Below are 22,767 nucleotides of genomic sequence, written 5' to 3'. Positions count from 1 at the left end.
ATCCCTTAGACAAAGGTGGTGTGGTGGGAAACTCAGCTGCACTTCAGAGAACAGGAAGCAGCGCATGGGATAGTGGGAGGGTGGGGGTCGGGGACAGCAGATGAAGTGCCATTCCAGAATTAGAGGCTTGACAAAACAAAACACACTTCTAAAAACTAAATATCCCAACTCAACTTTACAATTTGCATGCCTAGAAAAAAATGTTTGGTGGATTATTCATTAACGGTGATCACTATTACAGCATCAGTTTCTGCTAATGCAAGGATTTACACAAAGAAACCCCTAGGAAAGAATGCATACTCACCCAGCCCAGAGATATTTATTGCTTTCACGGATTTCTTCATTTTGTAAAGAACCATCCGGTCCACATCCAAAGCCTAGAATATAGAGAAGTGGTATTAGTGAGCTGTTTCTGGGGGACAAATCCTCAGTGTGGTGTGAAGATGGAGTCATCCCCAAAAACCAACGCCCTCTTGGATGCCTCATCCACATGAAGCACCTGAGCCACCTCTGCCCACACTGCACACTGGACGTCCGCCTCCTGCAGTGACAAGGGTTCTACCTCAGACCGACTCTACTTCCAACCAGTCTCAATTCTCCCCATGATCAAGCACGGCTCAGATTTGTGCGCATCTGCCAGGTGCTCCTTCCCAAGAGAGGCGAAGGACAGGGAGCAGGGGGAGGAGCAACGAGGGGGTGGTGAGGCAGATCAGCCACCAGTGTATCCCCACTCCGGCAAGACCTCCCTGCCCGGAGGCAGCAGGGTCCGTTAGGAGGCAAACCCACTCTGGATTTGCAAAGACCCAGACGTGAATTTGTTTGGGTTAGAAAGCATGTTCTTCTTAATCCTCTCCTAGCCTAGGCTTCTCTTCCAGAACCAGGGCGTAACAATATCTACTTTGCAAGGTTGAATGATTAATTAGACACACTTAAGTATTTAATATTCCTCTACTACACTCCATTTCATAGTACACTTTAAGAGATCAACCACCACATAGTAGTAGGATATGGCACCTACAGTGTCTAGCACATCGTAAGTGCTCAAGTAAGAACCGCTCAATAACTAATCAAGTCAGGAATTTTAAGTATAGCTCTGCTTTCATAAAAGTTACAGGGGTAAAATTTCCCTTTAACCCAATTCAACACCGCAGAAGAGCAATGTGTCACTTTCAGTTGGGACAGGAGGAAGAGAGCATGTGTGAACTGGGAGAGTGACACCTACCACAGGGTCACTGTAAACAAAGAACTGCAGGGGAAGCTGGACGCTGGACCTAGCCCAGTATCTGGTATACAGCGACACTCAATAACATCGTTACTACTCGTCGTGAGTTTTAATCATAAAAAATTGCAGTCGACTGTCATCAGAGACATAGCACACCACCTCAGAGCAACAGCAGAGTCCTTCATGTCCAGCCTTCCTGAATCACCTTTATTTTTTTTTAAGAGAAGACATGCAAGTGGGGGATGGGGAGGCAGAGGGAGAAGGAGAGAGAAAATCTTAAGGAGGCTCCATGCCCAGAGTGGGGCTTAACCCAGGTGCCCCAGATGAATCACTTCTTGAATCCACTTTCAATATCAGCACCCTAAGTCTCATTCTAAAGCAACAATGCCTATTTTTTTTTTTGAAGATTTTATTATTTTAGAGAGAGAGAGAGAGCATGGGGAGGGGCAGAGGAGAAGGAGAGACAAATCTCAAGCAGACTCCCCACTAAGCGCGGAGCCCGAGGCGGGGCTCGATCTCACCACCCTGAGATCATGACCTGAGCGGAAACCAAGAGTCCGATGCTTAACCGACTGAGGCACCGAGGCGCCCCAGGAGAAGTGATATTTTAAAAAGCATTATTGGGGCACCTGGCTGGCTCAGCTGTAGAGCATACAACTCTGAATCTCAGGGTCATGAGTTCAAGCCCCACATTGGGTACAGAGTCTACTTGAAATTTAAAAAAAAAAAAAAAAAAGCCTTATTTTCTGACATACTGTAGGAAGGGGTAGGTAAGAATTGACATAAAGTCAAAATTTCTTATAGAGAACTAGCTTTTATTCTCCTAGGTCATCATTAGTCTGTTCTTGACCTTCCCTTGAGATAGGAAAAGGAATCTGGAAACAGAACATAACCCATGAAACTCACTGTTGAACTCTTTCTCTGGAAGTCTCATCAACTTTTACTCCCCAGTCTGCCCACCCAGCAAACAGTACCCTGCAGCTCGTGCGCCGACTTGCTGGGTTCTGCCAGTGACAGCAAGAAGACAGGATTTTTTCAGGGCTGTGTCAGAAACACTGGTTCCTGAAGCTTTATCGACCGTGTGTCAGAGAGTACAACTCTCACAAAGACACAAGTTCAATGACTCATCAAAGCTCTGGAAGGTCCCAATCCCCAGGTGAAAAACATATTTGATCTAATCAACATCTATTCCAGCACTTGGAGAGAATTTGGTCGGGAATTGCTAGAACAATTTCTGACCTGCATTCAAATAATTACACCTGCTCCTCCTCCTAAAGCTTCCCACAGACAGCAGAAGACACCAACACCAGCTCGGTTAGCCTACATGGAAACGTAAGTCAGCCAATATTCTCATGAAGCCCTTTCTGTGGGCTAGGAGGTGTGAAGGGAGAAATGTCACACACACACAGAGGAGAGAAACGCACCACACAAGTTCAAGGGGCCATGCCCCGACCCAGGACGCTAGTGCTTTTTCTGCACATCCTCAGAATGAGGCATCGACACTGTAGCAGCTTTAAAACCTCTTGGTGAACTGGCCCCCATTACTTCTCCAGCCCCACCTCCTGACCCCTTCCCCAACTGTACCCTAAGCTTCTGTCACAAGGAACTCCTGCAACTCCCCCCACTCCAACCTTCTTCCTCTTCTTTACTTCTGAGCACTGTGCACTATTCTCCCTGTCTCCTCTTGACCCTTGGGTTCAACTCCAATGCCAATTTTGCAAGCTGATTTAGAGACATGGCCTCCTCCTGAAAGCCTTCTCAGACAGGTTGGTTATTCACCCGGACTTTTCCTGTAGCACCCTGTGCTTACTCCATAGTTCATCTGATAAAATTTACTGAGCACCTACTATGTGCTAAGTACTAATCCAGGTATTAGAGATACAACGGTGAGCAAAACAGGGCAATGCCCATGCCTGCTCAGAATTCACAATCTAGCAAGATAATGCCCTAAATAAACACAAAGCCAGAAGTCCAGGACTATCGTGTACCTGGCCTGCTTTTCTATTTGTCCTGCTCACCTTAAGACCCATGCTGCCTACTGGGGTACCGACAAGGCACACATGTCTATTGAGCATGGACATATGGCCAGTGCCACACATTAAAATGATAATATTTTGGACATATTTGCTTAAATGTTTTAATAAAATTAACTTTATGTCTCTTTTTCCTTTTTTCAGTGGTCTTCTTTAAGGGCCGGAACTTGCTCATGGCTGTGTTGCCAGTGCCCAGCAGAGAGCTGACATACAACAGGACCAAAAAGCAGCTCAGTCAGTGCCCCTGAGACAAGAAAGGCAGGCAGGGACTCAAGAGGCTGGCAAGGGTGTCTGGCTGAGCCTGGAGAAAGCGGGCAGCTACCGAAGGCTTTGCCCCAGAGAAGGGAGAGCTGTACTTGAAGGTCACTCAGGCCCCAGCAGGAACAATGGATCTGAGCAGGCAGGAAGTAGATTCAGAGAAAGGATATCCAAAGGGGAAGGACCTGGCTGGGACCCATGATTGGGAAGCCACGTGGGATCGGTACAGGGCAGCAGACATTCTGGAAAAGTCGGTGAGTAGCCAGGGAGATCTATTCTGCCTCCTCAACTGATGTTAGTTCTCCAGCCTCTGGCACCCTCAAGGATGACAGAGTAATCCACCCACAGGGGTTTGACTCAACTGTGCTGAGAAAAATGGGCACCGGAGTAGTCATCTATCTCAGTGTGGAAGGCCGACCACAGATGAAATATGCTTCATAATACCGCTGAACTCTGACAAATTTCCTCCCACATTATACTGTGGGGTACACCCCTCCCTGATCTCTTCCTGCATAAAAGTCTTGTAAAAATAGACCACCATATGGAATCTGCTACCTCTGTTATTAAAGAGGATGTGCTGTTTCCCAAACTCAGGGAAGAGAGGATAAACGATAACTGTTGCTTTTCCACAGTCTGTTAAGAGCCTGGAAATAAAGGTGAGGTAGGCGTAGAGGTTGAGTTTAAATTAAAACTGAAAGAGGGAAAAGCAATTACCTCCCCACTCAGAAACACACCCTTCATTATGGTGCATATTTACAGATAATTAAGGTGAAACTTGGTCAGGAGAAGTTAGAATGATTAAGACTGAGTGCTAGAAAAAGTCTTTTGTCGATTACATATAAGAACAGCCCCAATTCTAAAACAACAACAAAATAACAAAACTTGAGAGCCTCAAGAAGACAAAGGGGTCCACTGATCCGGGCTAAGATTCCTAAGAGCCTGGGCACTCACCCACACTCTCCTCTCCCCAGATCTACCCAAGCTTAAAAGAAGGAAAAAGACCTGCAGTCTTGGCCAGAATGTGTGTGTAAAAATTATAAACACAAGCAAAAACTGAACAGCCAATATGGACCTAAGCGGGAACACGGCTCAACAGCTAAAGTCTGGCCAAACCGCATTAATTCTGATGACCTACACTGAAGCTGACCTTTAGTTTATAAAACAAGTTTCACAGAGTCAATTTATCACATAAACAAGACTGAAGGGATGTGTCTCCGATATTTTAGAGGAAAATAAACAACTGTGTCCAACCACTCCAAAAGCATCTCTTGTGACCCCTGAACCATTACACAAACGGCCCCGGTTCTGATTTATTCCTGCAAGCAACTCCCCACAGTCTTGGCAGCTTGTCCACGGACCGTGGCTCCCAGGAGGCCTGCAGCCAGCGAAAGGAAAGCCCCCCAGGAGGCTTTTGCTCTCCCCTCCTCAGACCTGTGCCGTCCAACAGGGAAGCCGCTAGCCATGTGGGAACATGGGAAATAAAATTAATTAAAATGTAGTGAAATAAAAAATCCAGCTCCTCGTGTCTCACCACCTTTCTTAGGAGCCTTAGCCACACAACAATATCCTGTTTCTAAACACGCCACCCCCTTTATGCTCTTCCTCTGTACCTGCAGACCCCTCTGTGCGCCATCCCCGAGGACAGTCCCATAAGGCACTGGCATTATCTGGGGGGGAGGGTCCCCTCCTCTTCCTCACCCCGCCCTGGGCTCGGCCCAGAGGTGACTGTGTGACACACCTGTCCCCCTTCAGAGGGCTGAAGTTATTAGTCTTTGTTCCCAGAGCCTACAGATGTCCATCCTGGCATGGAGGCACCTGCCTCCTGATGCTGGACGGTGGGGGCCAGGTCCACAGTCTGTCTGAGGCGCTGAGTCGGGAGCAGGTGGGCACCTGCCGGGGGGCTGGTTTTTGCGAGGCCATGAGCTAAGGACCTGCACAGATGAACTTTTACAATTGATATGGCGATGAGGCAAAGGGGAATAGTAGCTTTGAACCCCAATGCAGAAATGTTCCCAGAAAGAATTCCCTGATTCTGATTAGTAGACCGGCATTATCAAAAAACTGTACTTCAACTATTTTTGTAAGAATGTAAATACTCAGCAAATTTGACTACCAGGTGCCCTGATTAGTGAGTAAATAGTATTTGCTAAGCCGATCTCTATACTTTAATAAAATATGTTTAATGTTGTGTAGAAGGAGAAACTTAAAAAAAAAAAAAAACTACTTCATCCAGTATTATATTTTGAACTTTGTTAAAAAAAATTATGGAAATTTATTTTCTCTCTTATAATGTAAGTACCTATATAATACCTTCCATTTTGTCTCTAGGCCTACAGAGCCTAAAATAGTCACATCTGGCCCTGAGGATTCACACAGAGGTTTCTCCGGCGCTATCGGCCGTCCCAGTCTCCTCTTTGCACAGCACCAGTTTGGTCGCCAGCAATTCAAGCCAGCAAGGGTAGGACAGGGCTGGCTTCATTCTTGGAACCCAAAGATGCTACCTGGAGGAAGAGGAAATAACAGACCACAGGCCTCCCCCCGTTGGGCCACCTGGGAGTCCTGTTCCACTCTCCTGTCCCAGCTCCTCTCCCTCACTCCTTTTATGAAAGGCTAACCTGAGAGGAAAGGACATTTTTGAAAGACACAGACCAAATAACAAAACAAAGCAACACCCAGATCTGGTGGCTTTGCCCAAGGATGGCTTTGCCAAGGAAGAGCCATGCAAACATTCAGATGGCAGCTCTAGCTCATTACACGTTTCACTTTACTTAAAAGTAACACAAAACATTAATGACAGTGTCAAATATTTCCAGAGGCCTTCTGGGAAGCACAGAAATACACCGTGGCCTGCAGGCTCAGTTTAAAGCCAGAGCAATAATGGATCTACCTCCTCCCGGGAATAAAGTAGAGGCCTGGAGAACAGCAGGTGTCACAAAGAATTACGATCAAATAAATATCCAAACTAAATCTAGCTGTGTAAGACGTATACGTAAGGGCACACTTGCTATTCTCTAATAAAACTGAAGTTACTCACAGGACATACATATCTGCACCAGAAGACAAGGGTGTTCATGGCACTCTTCGAAATAGCTGAAAACTGGACAAACCCGAATCCCTGTTAATGGTAAAATGGATGAACTGTGGCATGGACACGGACAAACTTTACCCACTCAGAACATAAAGGAATTTCACAAAAATGTGAAGTGAAAGCAGCAATTTGCAGAAGTATACATGCAGTATACTACCATAAAAGTCTAAAGAAATAGGAAAAACTGGATTATATTATGTTTAGGGATGTATAACGTTGCTGATAAAACTACAAAGAGAAGGGAGGAGATGTCTATCGCACAGCTGGGCGGGCAGCTACTCTGAGGGTGTTGACAGGAAGGCAGGCGAGTGCTCTCTGAATGCTGACCGTGACCAGGAAGGACAGGTGATGGCTGAATGAGGGTCTGTTCATAATCATTCTTTTTTTTTTTTAAGATTTTATTTATTTATTTGACAGAGAGAGACACAGCGAGAGAGGGAACACAAGCAGGGGGAGTGGGAGAGGGAGAAGCAGGCTTCCCGCGGAGCAGGGAGCCCAATGCGGGGCTCGATCCCGGACCCTGGGATCAGGACCTGAGCCGAAGGCAGACGCTTAATGACTGAGCCACCCAGGCGCCCCCATAATCATTCTTTAATACAGTATATTTCCTTATGTGTGTGTGTATGTGTGCATGTACGTGTGTGTGTGTGTATACACATATATGATATGCTCATTTGAATAAAAATAAATTTAAAGCCTTCTTTATGGAAAAGAAATTAAGATCAAGCAGAGTTTGGGGGCAGAGCCAGAAAGGCTGCCAAAATGAAAGTACCTCACAAGGGTAATTTATTAGCTCAGCATTTTGGTCACACACAATGAGTGAAAGGAACTTAGAGGTCTAGTCCCACTTCCAAGATATACGAGTGCAGGTGACATAAGTCAGTAAGCTGGAGACAGACGCCAGGTTTGCCAATTTCTAAAGCAGGCAATGCTTGAGGACAGGCAAACAGAGGATACCCATCTTTCATTTTTCTCCAACATGTTGTTCTTATTCCTCAGAATGTCTCGGATTCCGTGCCCATCTACCATAACCAGGCTGGTAGCTCAGTGGGCATCTATTCAGAGGACAGCCAGCCCCCTACCCCAACCGTCAACTAGACCTTGACCATGTCTTCAATCACAAGTACTAGCAACAGATGCATCCAAACCTAGGGGTGGGGAGGCCATCATCAGGGAGAGGGCACCAGCATGCCCAGCCCGTGTGCATGTGGCTGACCCTGACCCACGTGGGCATAAAGGACATGGAGAACAAAAAACAGTAAGGCAGCATTCAAAGATCAAAATGCAACAGACCTTTCTCAAAATACTATCTCGGAAAGTAGGAGAGTACAAGATGATTTACTGAACCAACTGAACACACATACACACACGCACACACACACACACACACACACACACACTGTAACCAAGAAATAAACTGTTATGGGGCGCCTGGGTGGCTCAGTCCTTAAGCCTTTGCCTTCGGCTCAGGTCACGATCTCAGGATCCTGGGATCGAGCCCCGCATCGGGCTCCCTGCTCCACGGGAAGCCTGCTTCTCCCTCTCCCACTCCCTCTGTTGTTTTCCCTCTCTTGCTGTCTCTCTTTCTGTCAAATAAATAAATAAATAAAATCTTTAAAAAAAAAAAAAGAAATAAACTGTTATAAACTAGAAGACAAGCAAGTGTTGTATTATACATACAAACTGTGTATATATTAGATATAAGAAACAAATAATTTTTGCTGTCTCAGGGAAAGTTGGAGGGCTTTTTGGATTTTTCTACTTTTAAACTATCATCACCGTGAGTACATTATACTTGAAATTTTTTGAATTAAGGAAAACAAAAAGTACTTCAATATCCTACACTGTTACCTTTTACAGTCATTTTCAGATCAAGTAGGATACTGGATATTAACTTTGCGCACAAAAATGTGCCAAAGAAACTGATTAAACAATAAAGAAAAATACTCAAAATGGCATCTTTCCATACATAAATATATATGCAGAAAAAAAATCCTGGAAGACATGAATTTGGCACAGGGGTTCCATAAGAAGACAGAAAAGACCATGAAGGAAGGTTTCATTTTTTGGTACTGTTTGGTACTACAAAAATATATTTATGTGTGATTTGTATGGTTAAAAATAAATATGGAAGATAAACAGCTCTCCGGAATAAAAAGGAATGTCACTACCCCCACCTGGCTGGCTGAGAACATCAGAAACTGGACCCCAGGAAGCAAAGAACTCATAGAACATGAAAATCACTGGCATTCCTGGTCCAGTCCCAGTCCCGTCCCAGGACAGATAACTACAAACCAAAAGAACAAAGGCTCTGGGGGGTAGGGAAAGCTGAGGTTTGAAATACAAAACAGGGGCACCTGGCTGGCTTGGCTGGTGAAGCATGTGACTCCTGATCTCGGGGTCCTGAGTTCGAGCCCCACAGTGTGTGTGGAGATTATAAATAAATAAACTTTTAAAAAAATTAAATACAAAACTGGTGTCACCAAGCCACACCCTGACTTGGCAGCTGACAGTGCCATTGCCTGCTCTCGTCTTCTGGAAAGTAAGCTCGCCAGAGCGAGCAGAGGGTTTTGCCAGAGCCGTTCCTATCCTCTGTCCCAGTCCAATGGTAGAAACACAACCCCATGGCTTCCCTCCCTTCCACACAGTTACTTCTACAAAGACATTCTCAGCAGGACTCTGAAAAGAACCCCAAATGCCCAACCAAGGAGAACAACCACACAATTAAATTCTGGGCAGTTGCTACCATGACCAAAATGGATGTGAAACTGTTCGGTGGAAGAAGAACACAGACCATATGAAAATGCCATGTTAACCAAAGGAGAGCCTCAAGGCTCGTCCAGCTTGAAGAATCAAGTCCCCACAAGCACTCCCATGAACGCTACCACTGGAGACGTCAGCCAGGAACGCAAGCTTTTCTAGATCACTCCCTTACAGAAACGGAAACAAAGGACAATGTATTCTAGCTTTATAAAAATGCTTCACATCCTGATTCCTACTTTGGGACAGAAAGAGCTTCTGGGAGATCTGGGAGAGTTGAAAAGAGAAAGGAGAATTTTGGCAAGGCAGCAGCAAAGAAAGGCGCTCCTAGTCTCTGTGGCCCTGGTGCCCCATTCCCAGAAGAGGGCCTGGCCTGAAGTCCCCACTGACACCTTCTACACTGCACTACTCAGCTCTGCTCCCTCGGATTGACTCAAGAGCCCAGATACGAGCAGGAAATGGGCCATCTCAGGGGAACAATGACAACCGAAACAGGGGACATCAGACTGGAAGGTGCCAGCACAGCACTGAAAGAAGTAGGAAGGGAAGGGGTGAGGCTATGCCCCGGGCCAGGCACTGGAGGCCTGGTGACACAGAAGCAGCGGGAGAGGCTGGGAAGGTGACCTTCAGTTGGGAGTGAGGTCAGCCTTCCACATCTGTCCCAGTTCCAGAAGACAATGTAATCACAAGCCAGGCTGATTTCCCCAGGAAACAGGGATCCAGCCACACGAACTCCACTTCAGTAACATAAACAGGAGAGAGGAGACGTGACAGAGCAGCTTTTTCTGAGCCCCACGTGCAGGCAAGGAGTACCAAGTGGGACTTTGCTTCCGGTGGCTCTGGAGGTCTGCCCAGACACCATCGTTCACACTCATTCTGTGGGTTCTGTCCCTAGCCTTGTGCCTTTTAGCCAACTGGGCCCTCGACAGGGGCCTTTCTGCTGTCAACCGGCTGCCACATTTGTGCTTTATGCATTCTTCCAGAAAGTACCTCTTCTAACTGAAACTACACTTTGGGTGATACCCACATTGGAAAGGGGAAAAACCATCACTCCATTCAGGCCTCCTCGTTCCCTTTTACCAGCCACACCCCTAAACTCCACCATGTCACCTCTAGGGAGACACCAAAAAGAAAAGAACCCAGTAGACTGTGATCTTAGTTCTGGTCCCTCCGGGCTGGATCCTTTAGAATAGTGCAGTGGCTGAAAGTCACTGGCTTTTTAACCAAACAGACAGAGTTCTAAACCACACTCCACATATCAGCAGCATGACCTCAGAAAAACTGCTTCCCCTCCCTGAGCTTGGTTTTGTCATCTCGAACTTGGGAATACTACTACTTGCTTCAGAGGATAAGATCTTCAATGTGTCTGCGCCTCTGGAGGCACTCCATAATCAACAACTTTCATAGGTGCCCTCTGGGTCTCTAAGGGGCTACATCTACACTATGCCGAGTAAGGAGGGGCTGTCCAGGAACACCATCACCCCAGTACTGTTGCAATCCATAAGAGAAACATCTTCACGTCTGATAACGGTTATGGTAACAAAGAAAAAAACTAAGAAAAAAAAATACCTTTGTAGCTCATCCCAGCCTTTCACTTGCATTAATTTTTTTTTTTCCCATCAACATTTAAATTCTTCAAAATGTTCTCTGATGTGTTTCTAACTCCCCAGAGGGGTGACATGGGCCAAGGCAGGGCCATATGGCAAGTGACAGAGCAGGGTGCTCTGGGCCACCTTAGTGGAAGGGGTCACTTGTCCCCTCTGGGCTTTCAAATGGGACAGAGTGGGCACCTGCTGTCAGCCTGCCCCCTGCTCCCCCATTCCGCAGATTCCTTAGGAACCCCACTTACAAAGCAAGGCCTCCAGGCAGGCTTGCCCCCTCACACCTGGGTGACACGTCTAGCACAGTTCACGCTCTGTGCCCCCTCTCCCCACAAACGGTCACACTGAGGTGAGGGGGTACTCTTGGATGGTCTCCAGGCTCCAGGAGTGTTGGCAGAAACAAAGTGATTCAGGTTAAGTCATTGGCATTTGAGAGAAATGCCTTTCAGTTCCAAAGACAGCAGATGAGTGGCTTCCAGGGGCACTGACAAGCCCAAGAATCACAGAGCACTTCACATTCCACAGAGCACTCTCAGCATCCACTACCTTACACAACATTTATAGCATCTTGTGAAACCACCACTGATTTCCCCAATTTAAAGTAAAAAAAACTGACTCAAAGAGTTGGACTTGCCAGAAGTTGTTTATTTGGCTTTGAACTAAAGAAAGGCTAGCAGAGTTCCAGCAGACTGAGAAGCAAGCTTCCAGAACCACGTGGCCCCCGTCTCACCCTCCCACTACAGTTTATAACTGCTTGGCTACCAGAGCCAGGAGGAGCGCAAGGGGCCTGTGGACTTCTGCTGCTACCTCCCCTGATGCTGGGGGAAAGTAATCCCCTCGTCCCCCTCTCCCTCAGGCTGCCTTTCAGCCCCTTTCCTAGTCTGGGGCTAAAACAACTCAGAGCTGCTCTTCCCGCGCCAGGAATGCCGCCCACTCCCAGCCCGTAGGACTGCAGCACTCCCACCACTACCACTGTGCTGCGTCTGACGTTCCCCAGGAGCACCGGCAAACCCACCTAGACCCTAGACCACCTGACGTGAGCAATCCTGGGGCCAGAGCACCAGGGGAGCAGACAGCAGGCAGGTGGTGGTGGTGGGCTATCTGCCACCATTCACCTGTGTCCAGGTTGCATACTCTATTCTTGGGCTTTAAGGGGAAGATGAAATGGCCACTGTCTTTAGTCTCACTATGTCTTGATCTTCCACTTCTCAGTTCCTGTTTCCCATCCCAGAGACCTGGCCCCACTGCCCTACGATGGAATGGAAAGTAGGGAGGAGGAGGGAAACCCAGAATGAGGAAGGGAGAAGAAAGGAAGGAACCACCAGGCTTGTTCAGGCTCCAAATGGCCTGCCATGCACAAAGCCAGCCTCTAAATGCAGCAGAGATGGTTTCTGGAAAAGAGGAGGGAGAGTGTGCCGAAGAGGCTGGCATGCTCACGAGATCTCTTGCTCCCCTGCCCCTCCACAGGCACACAGACGTCACGCCCTCCATCCACAGCTCCCTGCCCCCAAGTCTGCCGTCTCCAGGAACTAACCTTTTGTTTCTGCAATCCAAGAAGTGCAGTGAGGGGAAGAGGAGCAGGAACTGCCAGGCATCTTTCCTGCCCCCCAAACATACTCTGCACCCCATTTCATCTTATGACTCAGGCCTATCATGAGCACCAGTGGTGCAGCAAAGAGACCTTAGACTCAAGAGACACAGACCTGGGCCTTAGTTCCCACATCCCCACACACGGATTCCTTCAACTCCTGGGCCCCTGTTTCCATATCCCTAAAATGGGGAAATGATATCCATTTGATATGGTTCTTGTGACGATAACACGCTAGGTCTGAGCACAGCCCCGGCCACTGGAAAGCATCTGGATTAATGCGAGGATACTCCCCTCCTGCCACCCCAAGAGATGGCACAGCACAGCAATCGGGTCATCTGGTTAGTGACCGGCTCTAGGGTGCACTGTGGACCCGGGTCTTGATCCAGCTCCCCTCCAGCTGCACCTCTCTCCACATATGGTTAAGGGCCAAAGGCCAAGGGGGCTGTACTACCGGGAGCCCACAGTTCCCCCTCCTAGACTGCACTGTGGATACCCAGCACCCCACCACCCCCTGTACCAGCAGACTGAATCTGTGTGGGCTTCTTCCCTGAACTTTTCCCAGATGTGTTTAACCCTAGCCCCAAAGGGTGGGGGAGAAGGTGGACAGAGCTTGGACAGGAGGTGGCCCCCCCACAGGGGTGAGAAGGTAGAGCTTGCCCAGAGGCCTTGCTTTATAAGTGGGGTTCCCTATACCAAGGGGTCTACAGGGTAGGGGAGCAGGAGACAGGCTGATGTCTGTTCCCCTTACATCTGGAACTGGGGCTCCCCACTCTGCTCTGCTTCACCCTAGGACTATGCAGAACCCTTCAGGGCCCAGGTGTGAGAGCCGAGAAGGTGCGGAGTTCAGCACCCACCCACTTCTAGCCTCAAACATGGCAGGGCTACCTGGCCAGTGTACACGGTAAGCAGCAGCAGTGTTCATCTGAAGAAAAGATACCTCTGCTAAAAACACAGACCAAGACTGGATTCTGTAGCCTGGAAGGACAGAAGTCCACAAACTGGTGCTGCACTGGGACCGGTGGGCTGCCTCAGAGTGAGGAGGTCGGAGAGCCCATGGGGAGCAATGTGGGAGCAGAGATAAGGGCCCATCAGAGATGCACACGGCCTCATTCCTTCTTCTTCCCTCTGGGTAACTGTCCTCACCTAGGAAGCAGGAGTTAAAAGATAGGACAGGAATTCGAGAAAGGCCAGCTTAGGAGGAGCCCAGAGAGCATGACCCAGTTGGCAGGAAGGGCAGGTCACAGAGCCAGACAAGGTGGCGGGGGCGAGGCCAGAACTAGGGGGAAGAGGGGACAAAGGCAGGGCAGGGTCCCTGTCACTGAGGGGCAGTGGGGAGGACAGGACATGCAGCAAGAACAGCTCTTGGCTGAGGCAGCTCGGAACCTTCTTGGGCTTCTGCGGGTCATTAAAGGCTGTTAATTTTCGGGATTTGGGGATGTGAGCATTTCTCCCCCAGAAAGGGATTCAGACCATTAGTTTTCTTTGTCTGGTCTCCATCCAAAGAAAAGAAAATTCGAAACCTCAGCTAATTAAACAGGAAGGAAAGAAAGGGAGTGGATTCCCTGAGCCACCACACCGAGGGGAAGAGGCTGCCCCCCCGCAACTTGCCAGAAGCAGGGAGGACCAGACCCCGGGCCGCGGTCCTCACGCTTCCCCACCACGGAGACACAACGCCCTGCTGCACCCTGCACTTCCCGCGGAACCCCACAATGCTGAGTCCTACAAACGGACACTGCACATAATGGTGCTGCTGGTTTAGGGTGAAGGAGACAAGAGAGGGACAAAACTAAAGACAGAGGTTGCACACGTAAGGATTGCCCAGGTTTCTCCAACCAGGGTGCTCTCTGCCTTGAAGCTAACGCGCAAGGTATTTATTTCCTGCCCCTCGAGAAAGCAAATATACTGATTATTCAGCATTCCTCCCGAAAGCTGGGGACGCCACAGCAGCCTAGGGAAGAGAGAGCAGTGTGATGGGTTCTGCTGCCACGAGCTGCAGGGCCCAGGGGTGCAGAAGGCTTCCATTTATTAGCGACAGGGAACGCTGGATTGTGCAGGATGAGGGCATGCGTGTTGGACACCATCCGAGCTGTCACCGCTCATATTTGGCCCTTGGTCAGTGACTTCTCCTCCGAGGTTCCACATGTAAAATTCTATGAAACTACTATCCTCACAACACTTGCACTTTATGCTTCCCAAGAGCGATTACAATTATGTTCCAATATACGTGATGTAAGGGTTAACTTTCCAGATGAAATGAAGAATCCTACTTGCAAGTGTCAATAAAACCAATTAATGACTAGCTATTAATACTATGAAGAATCCTATCCCACATGTAAAAACAAATATTTGGTCATGGCAAAAAGTAATTTTCAACAATTTTTTTAAAATGCCACTGCGTTTCTCTGGTGTGGATCTCTCAAACAGACTGGAAGAAATGTCAAGCATCAGTGAGGACTGCTCACTGGAAGGTCAGGCACAGACAGGACAATATTAGCAGGGGTCGTGGGGGTGACAGCAGTAAGTCTCTTTTGTCCACACAGCAATAGAAACAAGAAGCGCTTTTACGTACGTTATAGCTGATGATTCTTAAACTCCGGGTGAGGCAGGTAATATTACAGCACAAGGCAGAAACTAAGGCTGGGAAAGGAAGCTAGATCATTTTTCCAAGGCCATAGAGTAATGATAAAACCAAGATGCCATCTTTGTGATTTCCTTTTCAGTTCAAAAATGCCCCCTCATTCTCTTAGCCTGTTGTTCTTTCTGGAATCACGTGCTGTTTCCTTCGTCTGTTCAAAGCAAACAACTGTTAAAAAGTCAAGAAACAAGGAACAACAAATGGAGAGAATAAAACTATTTTCATCCTGGGGGACAAACTGTAAAACCTGCAGTCATTCCATAAGGCTTATTAGGCAGCTCTTTTGTTCATGTAGCCATCTGAGATTTTGTTCATAACCACCGTTTGTGATACAGCGATTGAGACTTCTCAGAAACTGAGCCCCACGGCATAAAGACAAGAAGACCACCACCCTCCTACCAGGGACCAACGACTTCTGTCTCTGCATTCCCAGCACCTAGTAGAGCGCCTGACACCTATAAATGCTCCATGAACATGGACTGCGTGAAACCCTGTGCATCCGGTCTTCAGTGCACACCGACCAATGCCATCACCAGCTCTGCTGGGGAAAGGCCTCCCACAGGAGGTAAGCAGAGCCACATGCTGAAGGAGGTGACAGGTTGTTAGAAGGCAAGGAACCACAGGCAGGGAGATGGAACAGTCAAGATCAGCAGAGAAGTGGGGCTGTGTGGGCCTCTTCCGGGCAGCCAGCTGGTTGGGGGAGGGGCAGGTGCATCCAGAGGAAAGAGCAAGAACATGAATGGGCAGGACAAATGGCTGAGAGAGAGTTGTGATGGATGGATTTCATTCACTTGGTGGCAGTTTCTTAAAATGCAATTCGTCTGTATGCAGTGGATTAGAAAGCTCATCTTCCTAGTATACAAACTGTTTAGATATATACCATCACTTCCCACAAAGCGACTCAGTGAAAACAATGAGGCTGTTTTCATTCATTTAAAATTGGCAGTGTGGATGCCGATGGCCTATACTTTCACTTCAGAACTCTTACTCAAGATGGGGAAAATTCTGATTTGCACATATAAATAGAAACATATGGTCACAGACATTCTTTAAAAAACAAAACAAAACAGTCCAATATTCTTTAAACTAATTCAAAAGCTTTGAAATAGTAAGACATTTATTCCAAACCCCTACCACTCACGCCATCTAATACCTGCTGGAAGGCCTTATCTCAAGTATGTCCCACAACTAAGCCCCTAAAACTTACAGTCACTGCTAAGCCCATGTAAATATTATCATGGCATTAATTTGTGAAACATTAATTCCTTCTTGTACATTGCTGCTTTGCCTTTTAACTGAAGATGGCATATGCACGTACACACATGCCAAACACCAACTTTTTTTTTTTTTAATGTAGGCTGCACACCCAGCATGGAGCCCAACGCAGGGCTTGAATTCACAACCCTGAGATCAAGACCCGAGCTGAGAATAAATGATGCTTAACCCACTGAGCCACCCAGGTGCCCCTAAACACCAACTTTTAACATCTGGGCACCCATACCCACGTGCTAACCTTTTTCTGTCTTGGTCACCCCAGAGTCATGCTTGGCACATAGTGGGCACTCAATAAAATCATCACTGAATGAATTAATTGTGCCCCCAGGATAACCATTGGGTATTTGTCTTTCTCTGATTGACTTAATCTGCTTAGCATTATACTCTCTAGCTCCATCCATGTCATTGTAAATGGCAAGATTTCATTCTTTTTTATGGCTGAATAATATTCCTGTGTGTGTGTGTGTGTGTGTGTGTGTGTGTGTATTTATCACATCTTCATTTTTTTTTTTAAAGATTTTATTTATTTGAGAGAGAGAGAACATGAGCGGAAGGAAGGGCAGAAGGAGAGGGACAAGCCGACTCCCCCGCCCGGAGCAGGGAGCAGGAGGTCCCTGCATCAGTTCCACCCCTCAATCCTTTTGTAATCTTGGGCAAGTTGTTTCACCTCTGAAAACTGGGAGGGGGTGAACTCCATACCCTGTAAGGGCACCACCTAGAACTATCCATGGCTGTGAACACACGGAACCAGCTGCTGCCTCTTTAAGCTCCAGTGTTCATCTACATCAAATCTTTCTACAATAGCAAGATGATGTGAGGCCATCTCTTCAAAATTCCACAGAAGAATTTTTTCAAGTAAATTGCAGGCTATGGATTCTTTAAATTTTTTTCTATAAGAATGATTTATCCCAGCTCCCCAGAATATCTGCAATATTATTCTGCAGAGTGTATCTTTCAGAATCTTGTAACAGATAATTGTTATTTAAATGTTCCATTTCTCTTGAACAGCCCCTTCCAGTGAAAGCCAGTCAACACTCTCAGAATCTCTGCTCTCACAACACATTTCAACATATAAAAAGCAACTGACATGGTATAAGTAAAGACATGTGGATCAAAGAAGTCACACAATGGCCATTAAGAACATGAAAAGATGCTGAACATCATTAGTTATCAGGGAAGTGTAAGTTAAAACCACAATGAGATTCCACTGCACACCCGCGAAAGTGGCTGATGATGCCAAGGATGTGAAGGAGTGGAGTGGGAGCTCACACACATTGCCAGCGGAAATGAAAAGTGGCACGACCACTTCAGAAAACAGTATGGCTGCATCTCAGAAACACACACTTAGTATATGACCCAGCAATCCCATCCCTAGGTATTCGTCTAAATCAAGAAATGAAACATCATGTCCACACAAAGACTTCCACTCAAGTGTTCATGGCAGGTTTATTCATCATAGTTGCAACCCAGAAAGGACCCAGATGCCCATCAACTGGTGAGCTGATAAACTGTGGTACAGTCATGCAGTAGAATATATCTAGGCACGATCTGCCTGTATTCCTAAATTTTTTTTAAAGATAAAAATAAATAAATAATAAATTAAAAAAATTTTATTTATTCATTCGAGACACAGAGATACACAGAGAGAGAGAGTACGAGCAGGAGGAGAGGCAGAGGGAGAAGCAGGCTCCCCACTGAGCCAGGAGGCGGACATGGGGCTTGATCCCAGGACCCTGGGATCATGACCCGAGCCAAAGGCAGACACTCAACCATCTGAGCCACCCGGGCTCCCCTATTCCTAAATTCTTTGAGTATCTTTCCAAGGCCTTTAAAAGAAATTTCTCTGGATTTGCTGTTTCCTCAATCAAACCAAATCTAATGCAGTTCCGACAGCTGTCAGTTCCAACATCATCAGCCATCCGTCTGCCCGCCTGGCCCCCCTGCCCGCTCTCCACAGCAGCACCTGTCAACGTCTGTGCAGTGTGTGTTAATGACTGTCTCGATACTGGAGAGGGCTCTGCTTCCAGCATTTCCCAGAAGGAAAGTGTTCTGCAGGACACCACTCGAACCTCTACTGGTCAGTATCCCAACGGCACAAAACACTGATGAAAGAAACGTGATGCATTCCCATGATAATTATTGAAAAAAAAATTTAAGGAAAGGAAAAATGAGAGATGCTGGCACACACTTTCTGTTCCTCAAGTTCTGTTCCTGAGTTCAGCTGAGCCCCCCACCCCCGATCCTGTTCACGCACACAACCCCCTCCTGCCAGTTCCCTTGCTGGATGGGCAGCTATTAATACCTCTCAGCTAAGGTGACCTCCCCTTTCCATCATTACTGAAGGCATCCCATTTTCCACACTAATTTCCTCCCAAGCACTCTGCTCTCCAGCATAAACTGAAGGTCCCTAGGAAAGATGCCTATCCTCTGAATTCAGCAAGGTTACTTTCCCCACTGTTCCTTCTCCTCCCAAGGGGCACTCGCCAGCTAGGATGGAGGAAAGGAAAAATCAGATGAGGCAATGCATTTTTAGGAGAGTACAAAATGCACATTTTCTCTTTGGTTATTAAACATAAAAAGCCCACTCAATGGACATTGGGGATGAGCGTTCTGCGTCAAGCTTCTCAATTTCTTCATGTCCTGTGTGCCCAGACCCATGCAGGAAGCCAAATTCAGCCAGGTTCCCAAACTTTCAGCACCCACTGGGAGGACAGAGACCCCAGAGACTGCCCCATACAGGGCGCTGTGCCAAATGGTGCACTGAGGGTGGAAGTTAAGTTCTCAGGACCTCAGCTCCTTTCTCTATAAAATAAGAGACCTGGTGAAAAACCAACGGGCCCATGTCGGCTCACAGAATAAAACCCCTTAACATGACAACTGAAGCTCTCAACACTCTGACCCCCTTGCTCTTTTCAATGCCTATCTTCACAATCCCTTCGCCAACCTTCCATACTCCATTCCTATCAGACAGCTCATTCCCTGAAGCCGTGGGTTTTCACACCTCAGTGTGTGTGCTCATGCCGTTCCCTTGAGTGGAATGCCGTTTCCCACTTCCACCCCTTCTCCAATTAAAACCCTTCAGCCTTTGGGGCGCCTGGGTGGCTCAGTCGGTTAAGCATCTGCCTTCGGCTCAGGGCATGATCCCAGGGTCCTGGGATTGAGTCCCACGCTGGGTTCCCTGCTCCGTGGGGAACCTGCTTCTCCCTCTGCTTGTGCCCTCTGTCAAATGAATAAATAAAATCTTAAAAAAAAAAAAAACCTTCAGCCTTCGAGATCAACCCAATGCCACTTCCTCTGAAGCCTACCCATCCTCTTGAGGTTCCTGGGGTCCTCTGATCCTACCTCTTTAAGAAAACCTACTTTCACCCTGCCTTGTTTTGTAGTTCATTGTTGAAAAATTGTCTTCCCCACTAGATCTTAAGTTGTTCGAGGGTAAGGCCTATGTCTTCTCTATTTCTGTAGCCCTACAATGCTGGCCTCAGTGTGTTGCTCACAAACAGTCCATAATGGTTGCATTTAATTTAATCTCTATGATTCCTTTCACCTCCAACAGCTACTATTTGATTCTATGAGGCACATGAACAGGAGATCAGCATCTCAGAGGCCGGAAACACCTCATCCTCCACCCAGCGCCGCAGACCATTACCTGTCCCTCTCTTTGGCACGTACGCTTTCTACTGTGTTGGATGGCTATTTGTGGACTGCGCTTCAGCAAAACACCACCATGCCATATTCTCCCTGGAGACCAGGCAATGTGCCCTACATCTCATATCCACTGTACAACAAGAAAACACGATGTGTTCCAAGGCTTGATAAGTGATTAATGATCCAAGGCTCTGGTCATTGCACAAGGCATGGGTGTGATATCTTTCAAAGTCACACTTGGCACCTGGAATGCTAGGAAAACTCTGAGAGTTCTAGAAACAACAGCGTAATGATCCTGCTTTACATTTCTTGTTTTTTCCCGTGCTTAGCAAGAAGTCTGTGGTCAAATACCATCAGCTGAATTATTAGCAATGACTATGTGTGTAACACACCTTAAAGATAACAGAATTTTATTCAACAAACGTCGAACACCTACTTTGTGTCAGGCAGCATGTTAAACGTTAAAAGTGATGAAGATGGAGCTTCTGCTGAAAGAAGATCCTGTGTATTATTTTAGCTTCACAACAATCCTATGAGGTAGTGGGATAGGTATTAATTTCCTCATTTTACAGACAATGAAACTGAGGCTAAGGAGACGAAATAAATTTTCCAAATAAGAAAGTGGTCCAGAGGGGAAGAGGTGTAAACCCAGATTTGCCGCTGCTCCTGCCCCTTTCCCCCCACACCATGCAGCCTTTGAAGTACCCTGACATGCATACACTCTTCCCACCCTAAGCAGGACTGGCCCCAAAGAAAAGTCTGGAAACTTGGCAGGCTGTTTTCATGGCCGCTGCTCTCTGACCAAGCCCCTGGGGCATCCTCTGCAGTGTCCCCAAGGAGGTCACACCTTCCTCTGGAGCCAGCAGTGCACCCGACTCAACTCAGCCCAAAAGGGTTACACCCTGCCTGAGTGCCAGACGCAAGCAGGTGATGGGCAGGTTCCAGTTCCTGCAGAGATTCCAGGCTCCCAGGTCCTGGCTCCAGTCCCACACGGGCTGTCCACGTTCTGTCCTCCATTCCAGCACTGTGTTGCTCTATGGGCTATGGCCCCATATGCCTGTCTGTGTGACAAGTCCCTCCATCATTTCCTTCCCAGGAACCATCCATACGATCTCAGCAAGGTCCTTCCTGCAGGACCATCCTGGCAGGCTCCTAGGGGAGTGTTTGCAGCAGGCAGGGCCTTCTGATATCCCCTCAAGTCGATTCCCATCTGAGAATAAGGCAAATCCAAATGTGTGGCTCAAGTTCAAAAATATAAAACCCTTCGGACACCACAATCATCACAGAGTTGAAAATTACTATAAGGAAAGCCCTGCTACGCCCTTTGGGGACATGAGGGCAGACGGAGACAGAGAGAGAGAGAGAGGTTAAGGGGCAGTGCTAAGCCACAGACCAAGTTCATGCTAAGAGTTCACTCCACATTTAAGGTCCTCTCAGGGTAAAATTTTGAGACTGAAGTTTCACAGCAGACAAACAAGACATTAAGTAAGCCCCATCAGCGTTGTAGAGGGAAGAAACCTGGTCTACACAGATACCCAAGGACCAGTCTGGCTCTACCACTAACCGGCTGTGTGGCCTTGGCTAGGGGACAACCTTTCAGCCCCCGTCTGGGCTGGCCTATCTCACAACACGCAATTTGTCCACAGGAATGCTAAAATAAAGTCTCATTTAGACCTAAAACTCTAGGAGTCTAAGATTCTATGTACATGGAGGCAGGGTGATTACAAAAGTCAGACAGCATTACTCAAAACAAACTTCATCCTCTGGATTTGGGGACAGGGAGAATTCCTGGTGACATCTGAACACAGGGCTAGCCTCACTCACGGCCAACACTGAGCTCTTGGCAGAGCCAACAACAGTGGCCGTGACCACTGCAGATAAAAGCCACAGTCAGGGACAAGGTCCCTCACCGTGAAGAACTTACAATCCAACTGAAATATACATCTGCCACTTCAAATGGTGCAAGAAAATTTACACGAGGGTGTTACTGCTGTACGCAGAGTAAATAGCAGGGAAGACGAGTGAATTCCCACAGCTACCCAGCACCTGTATCTGACATCTTCAGGTCAGTGTCTCCCTAATTCTCCTAGCGACCCTGGGAGCTAGGTGGTATTATCCTTGTTTTGTAGATGAAGAAATGGACACTCAAACAATTAACTCTTGTTGGATCACCTAGCAAGGAGGTGGCAGGAATCAACAAGATATTCTAACATTTCCCTCATACTTAAAAAATGGAGAGTTCCACATAAATTAATTATCCAGAAAAAAATATAAGGTTTTTTTTTTAAATATCTTGGTTGTAATCCCAGAGAAACAAATTTTGTATTTTCCTGGTTTTAATATATATATAATTATACACACACACACACACACACACACACACATATATATCTATATATATATATAGTTGTTGTTGTTGTTGAAGTAAGCTCCATGCCCAGTGTGGAGCCCAACATGGGGCTTGAACTTGTGACCATGAGATCAGGACCTGGCTGAGATCAAGAGTCAGATGCTTAACCAACTGAGCCACCCAGGCGCCCCTTTCCTGTTTTCTTAAATATAGAATGCTCAGTATAGTTCTGCCTTGATACTCAGGATTATCTGCAGAACCAAAGCCTGTCTGTCTTGTAACACTGAACGGTCAGCAGGGGACACAGAA

General features: G+C 47.2%; 1 protein-coding gene across 5 annotated transcripts in view; it reads right to left on the bottom strand.

Annotated features, from left to right (window-relative positions):
• The window catches only part of ASAP2 (ArfGAP with SH3 domain, ankyrin repeat and PH domain 2), a 168,656-nt gene that overhangs the window by 110,564 nt on the left and 35,325 nt on the right, over positions 1-22,767 (bottom strand). For all 5 annotated transcript variants that reach the window (XR_003524613.2, XM_027621681.2, XM_027621683.2 and 2 more), the window contains exon 2: positions 305-377. Coding sequence is in view for 4 of the 5 variants with exons in the window: in XM_027621681.2 (XP_027477482.1) it covers positions 305-377 (73 nt within the window). In the remaining variant the exon portion in view is untranslated. The remainder of the gene's footprint in view (positions 1-304; positions 378-22,767) is intronic.

Source organism: Zalophus californianus, chromosome 8 (assembly GCF_009762305.2).
Source record: "Zalophus californianus isolate mZalCal1 chromosome 8, mZalCal1.pri.v2, whole genome shotgun sequence".
NCBI classification, from domain to species: Eukaryota; Metazoa; Chordata; class Mammalia; order Carnivora; family Otariidae; genus Zalophus; species Zalophus californianus.
The sequence above is the reverse complement of the archived record's forward strand: the minus strand, read 5'-3'. Positions and strand labels throughout refer to the sequence as shown.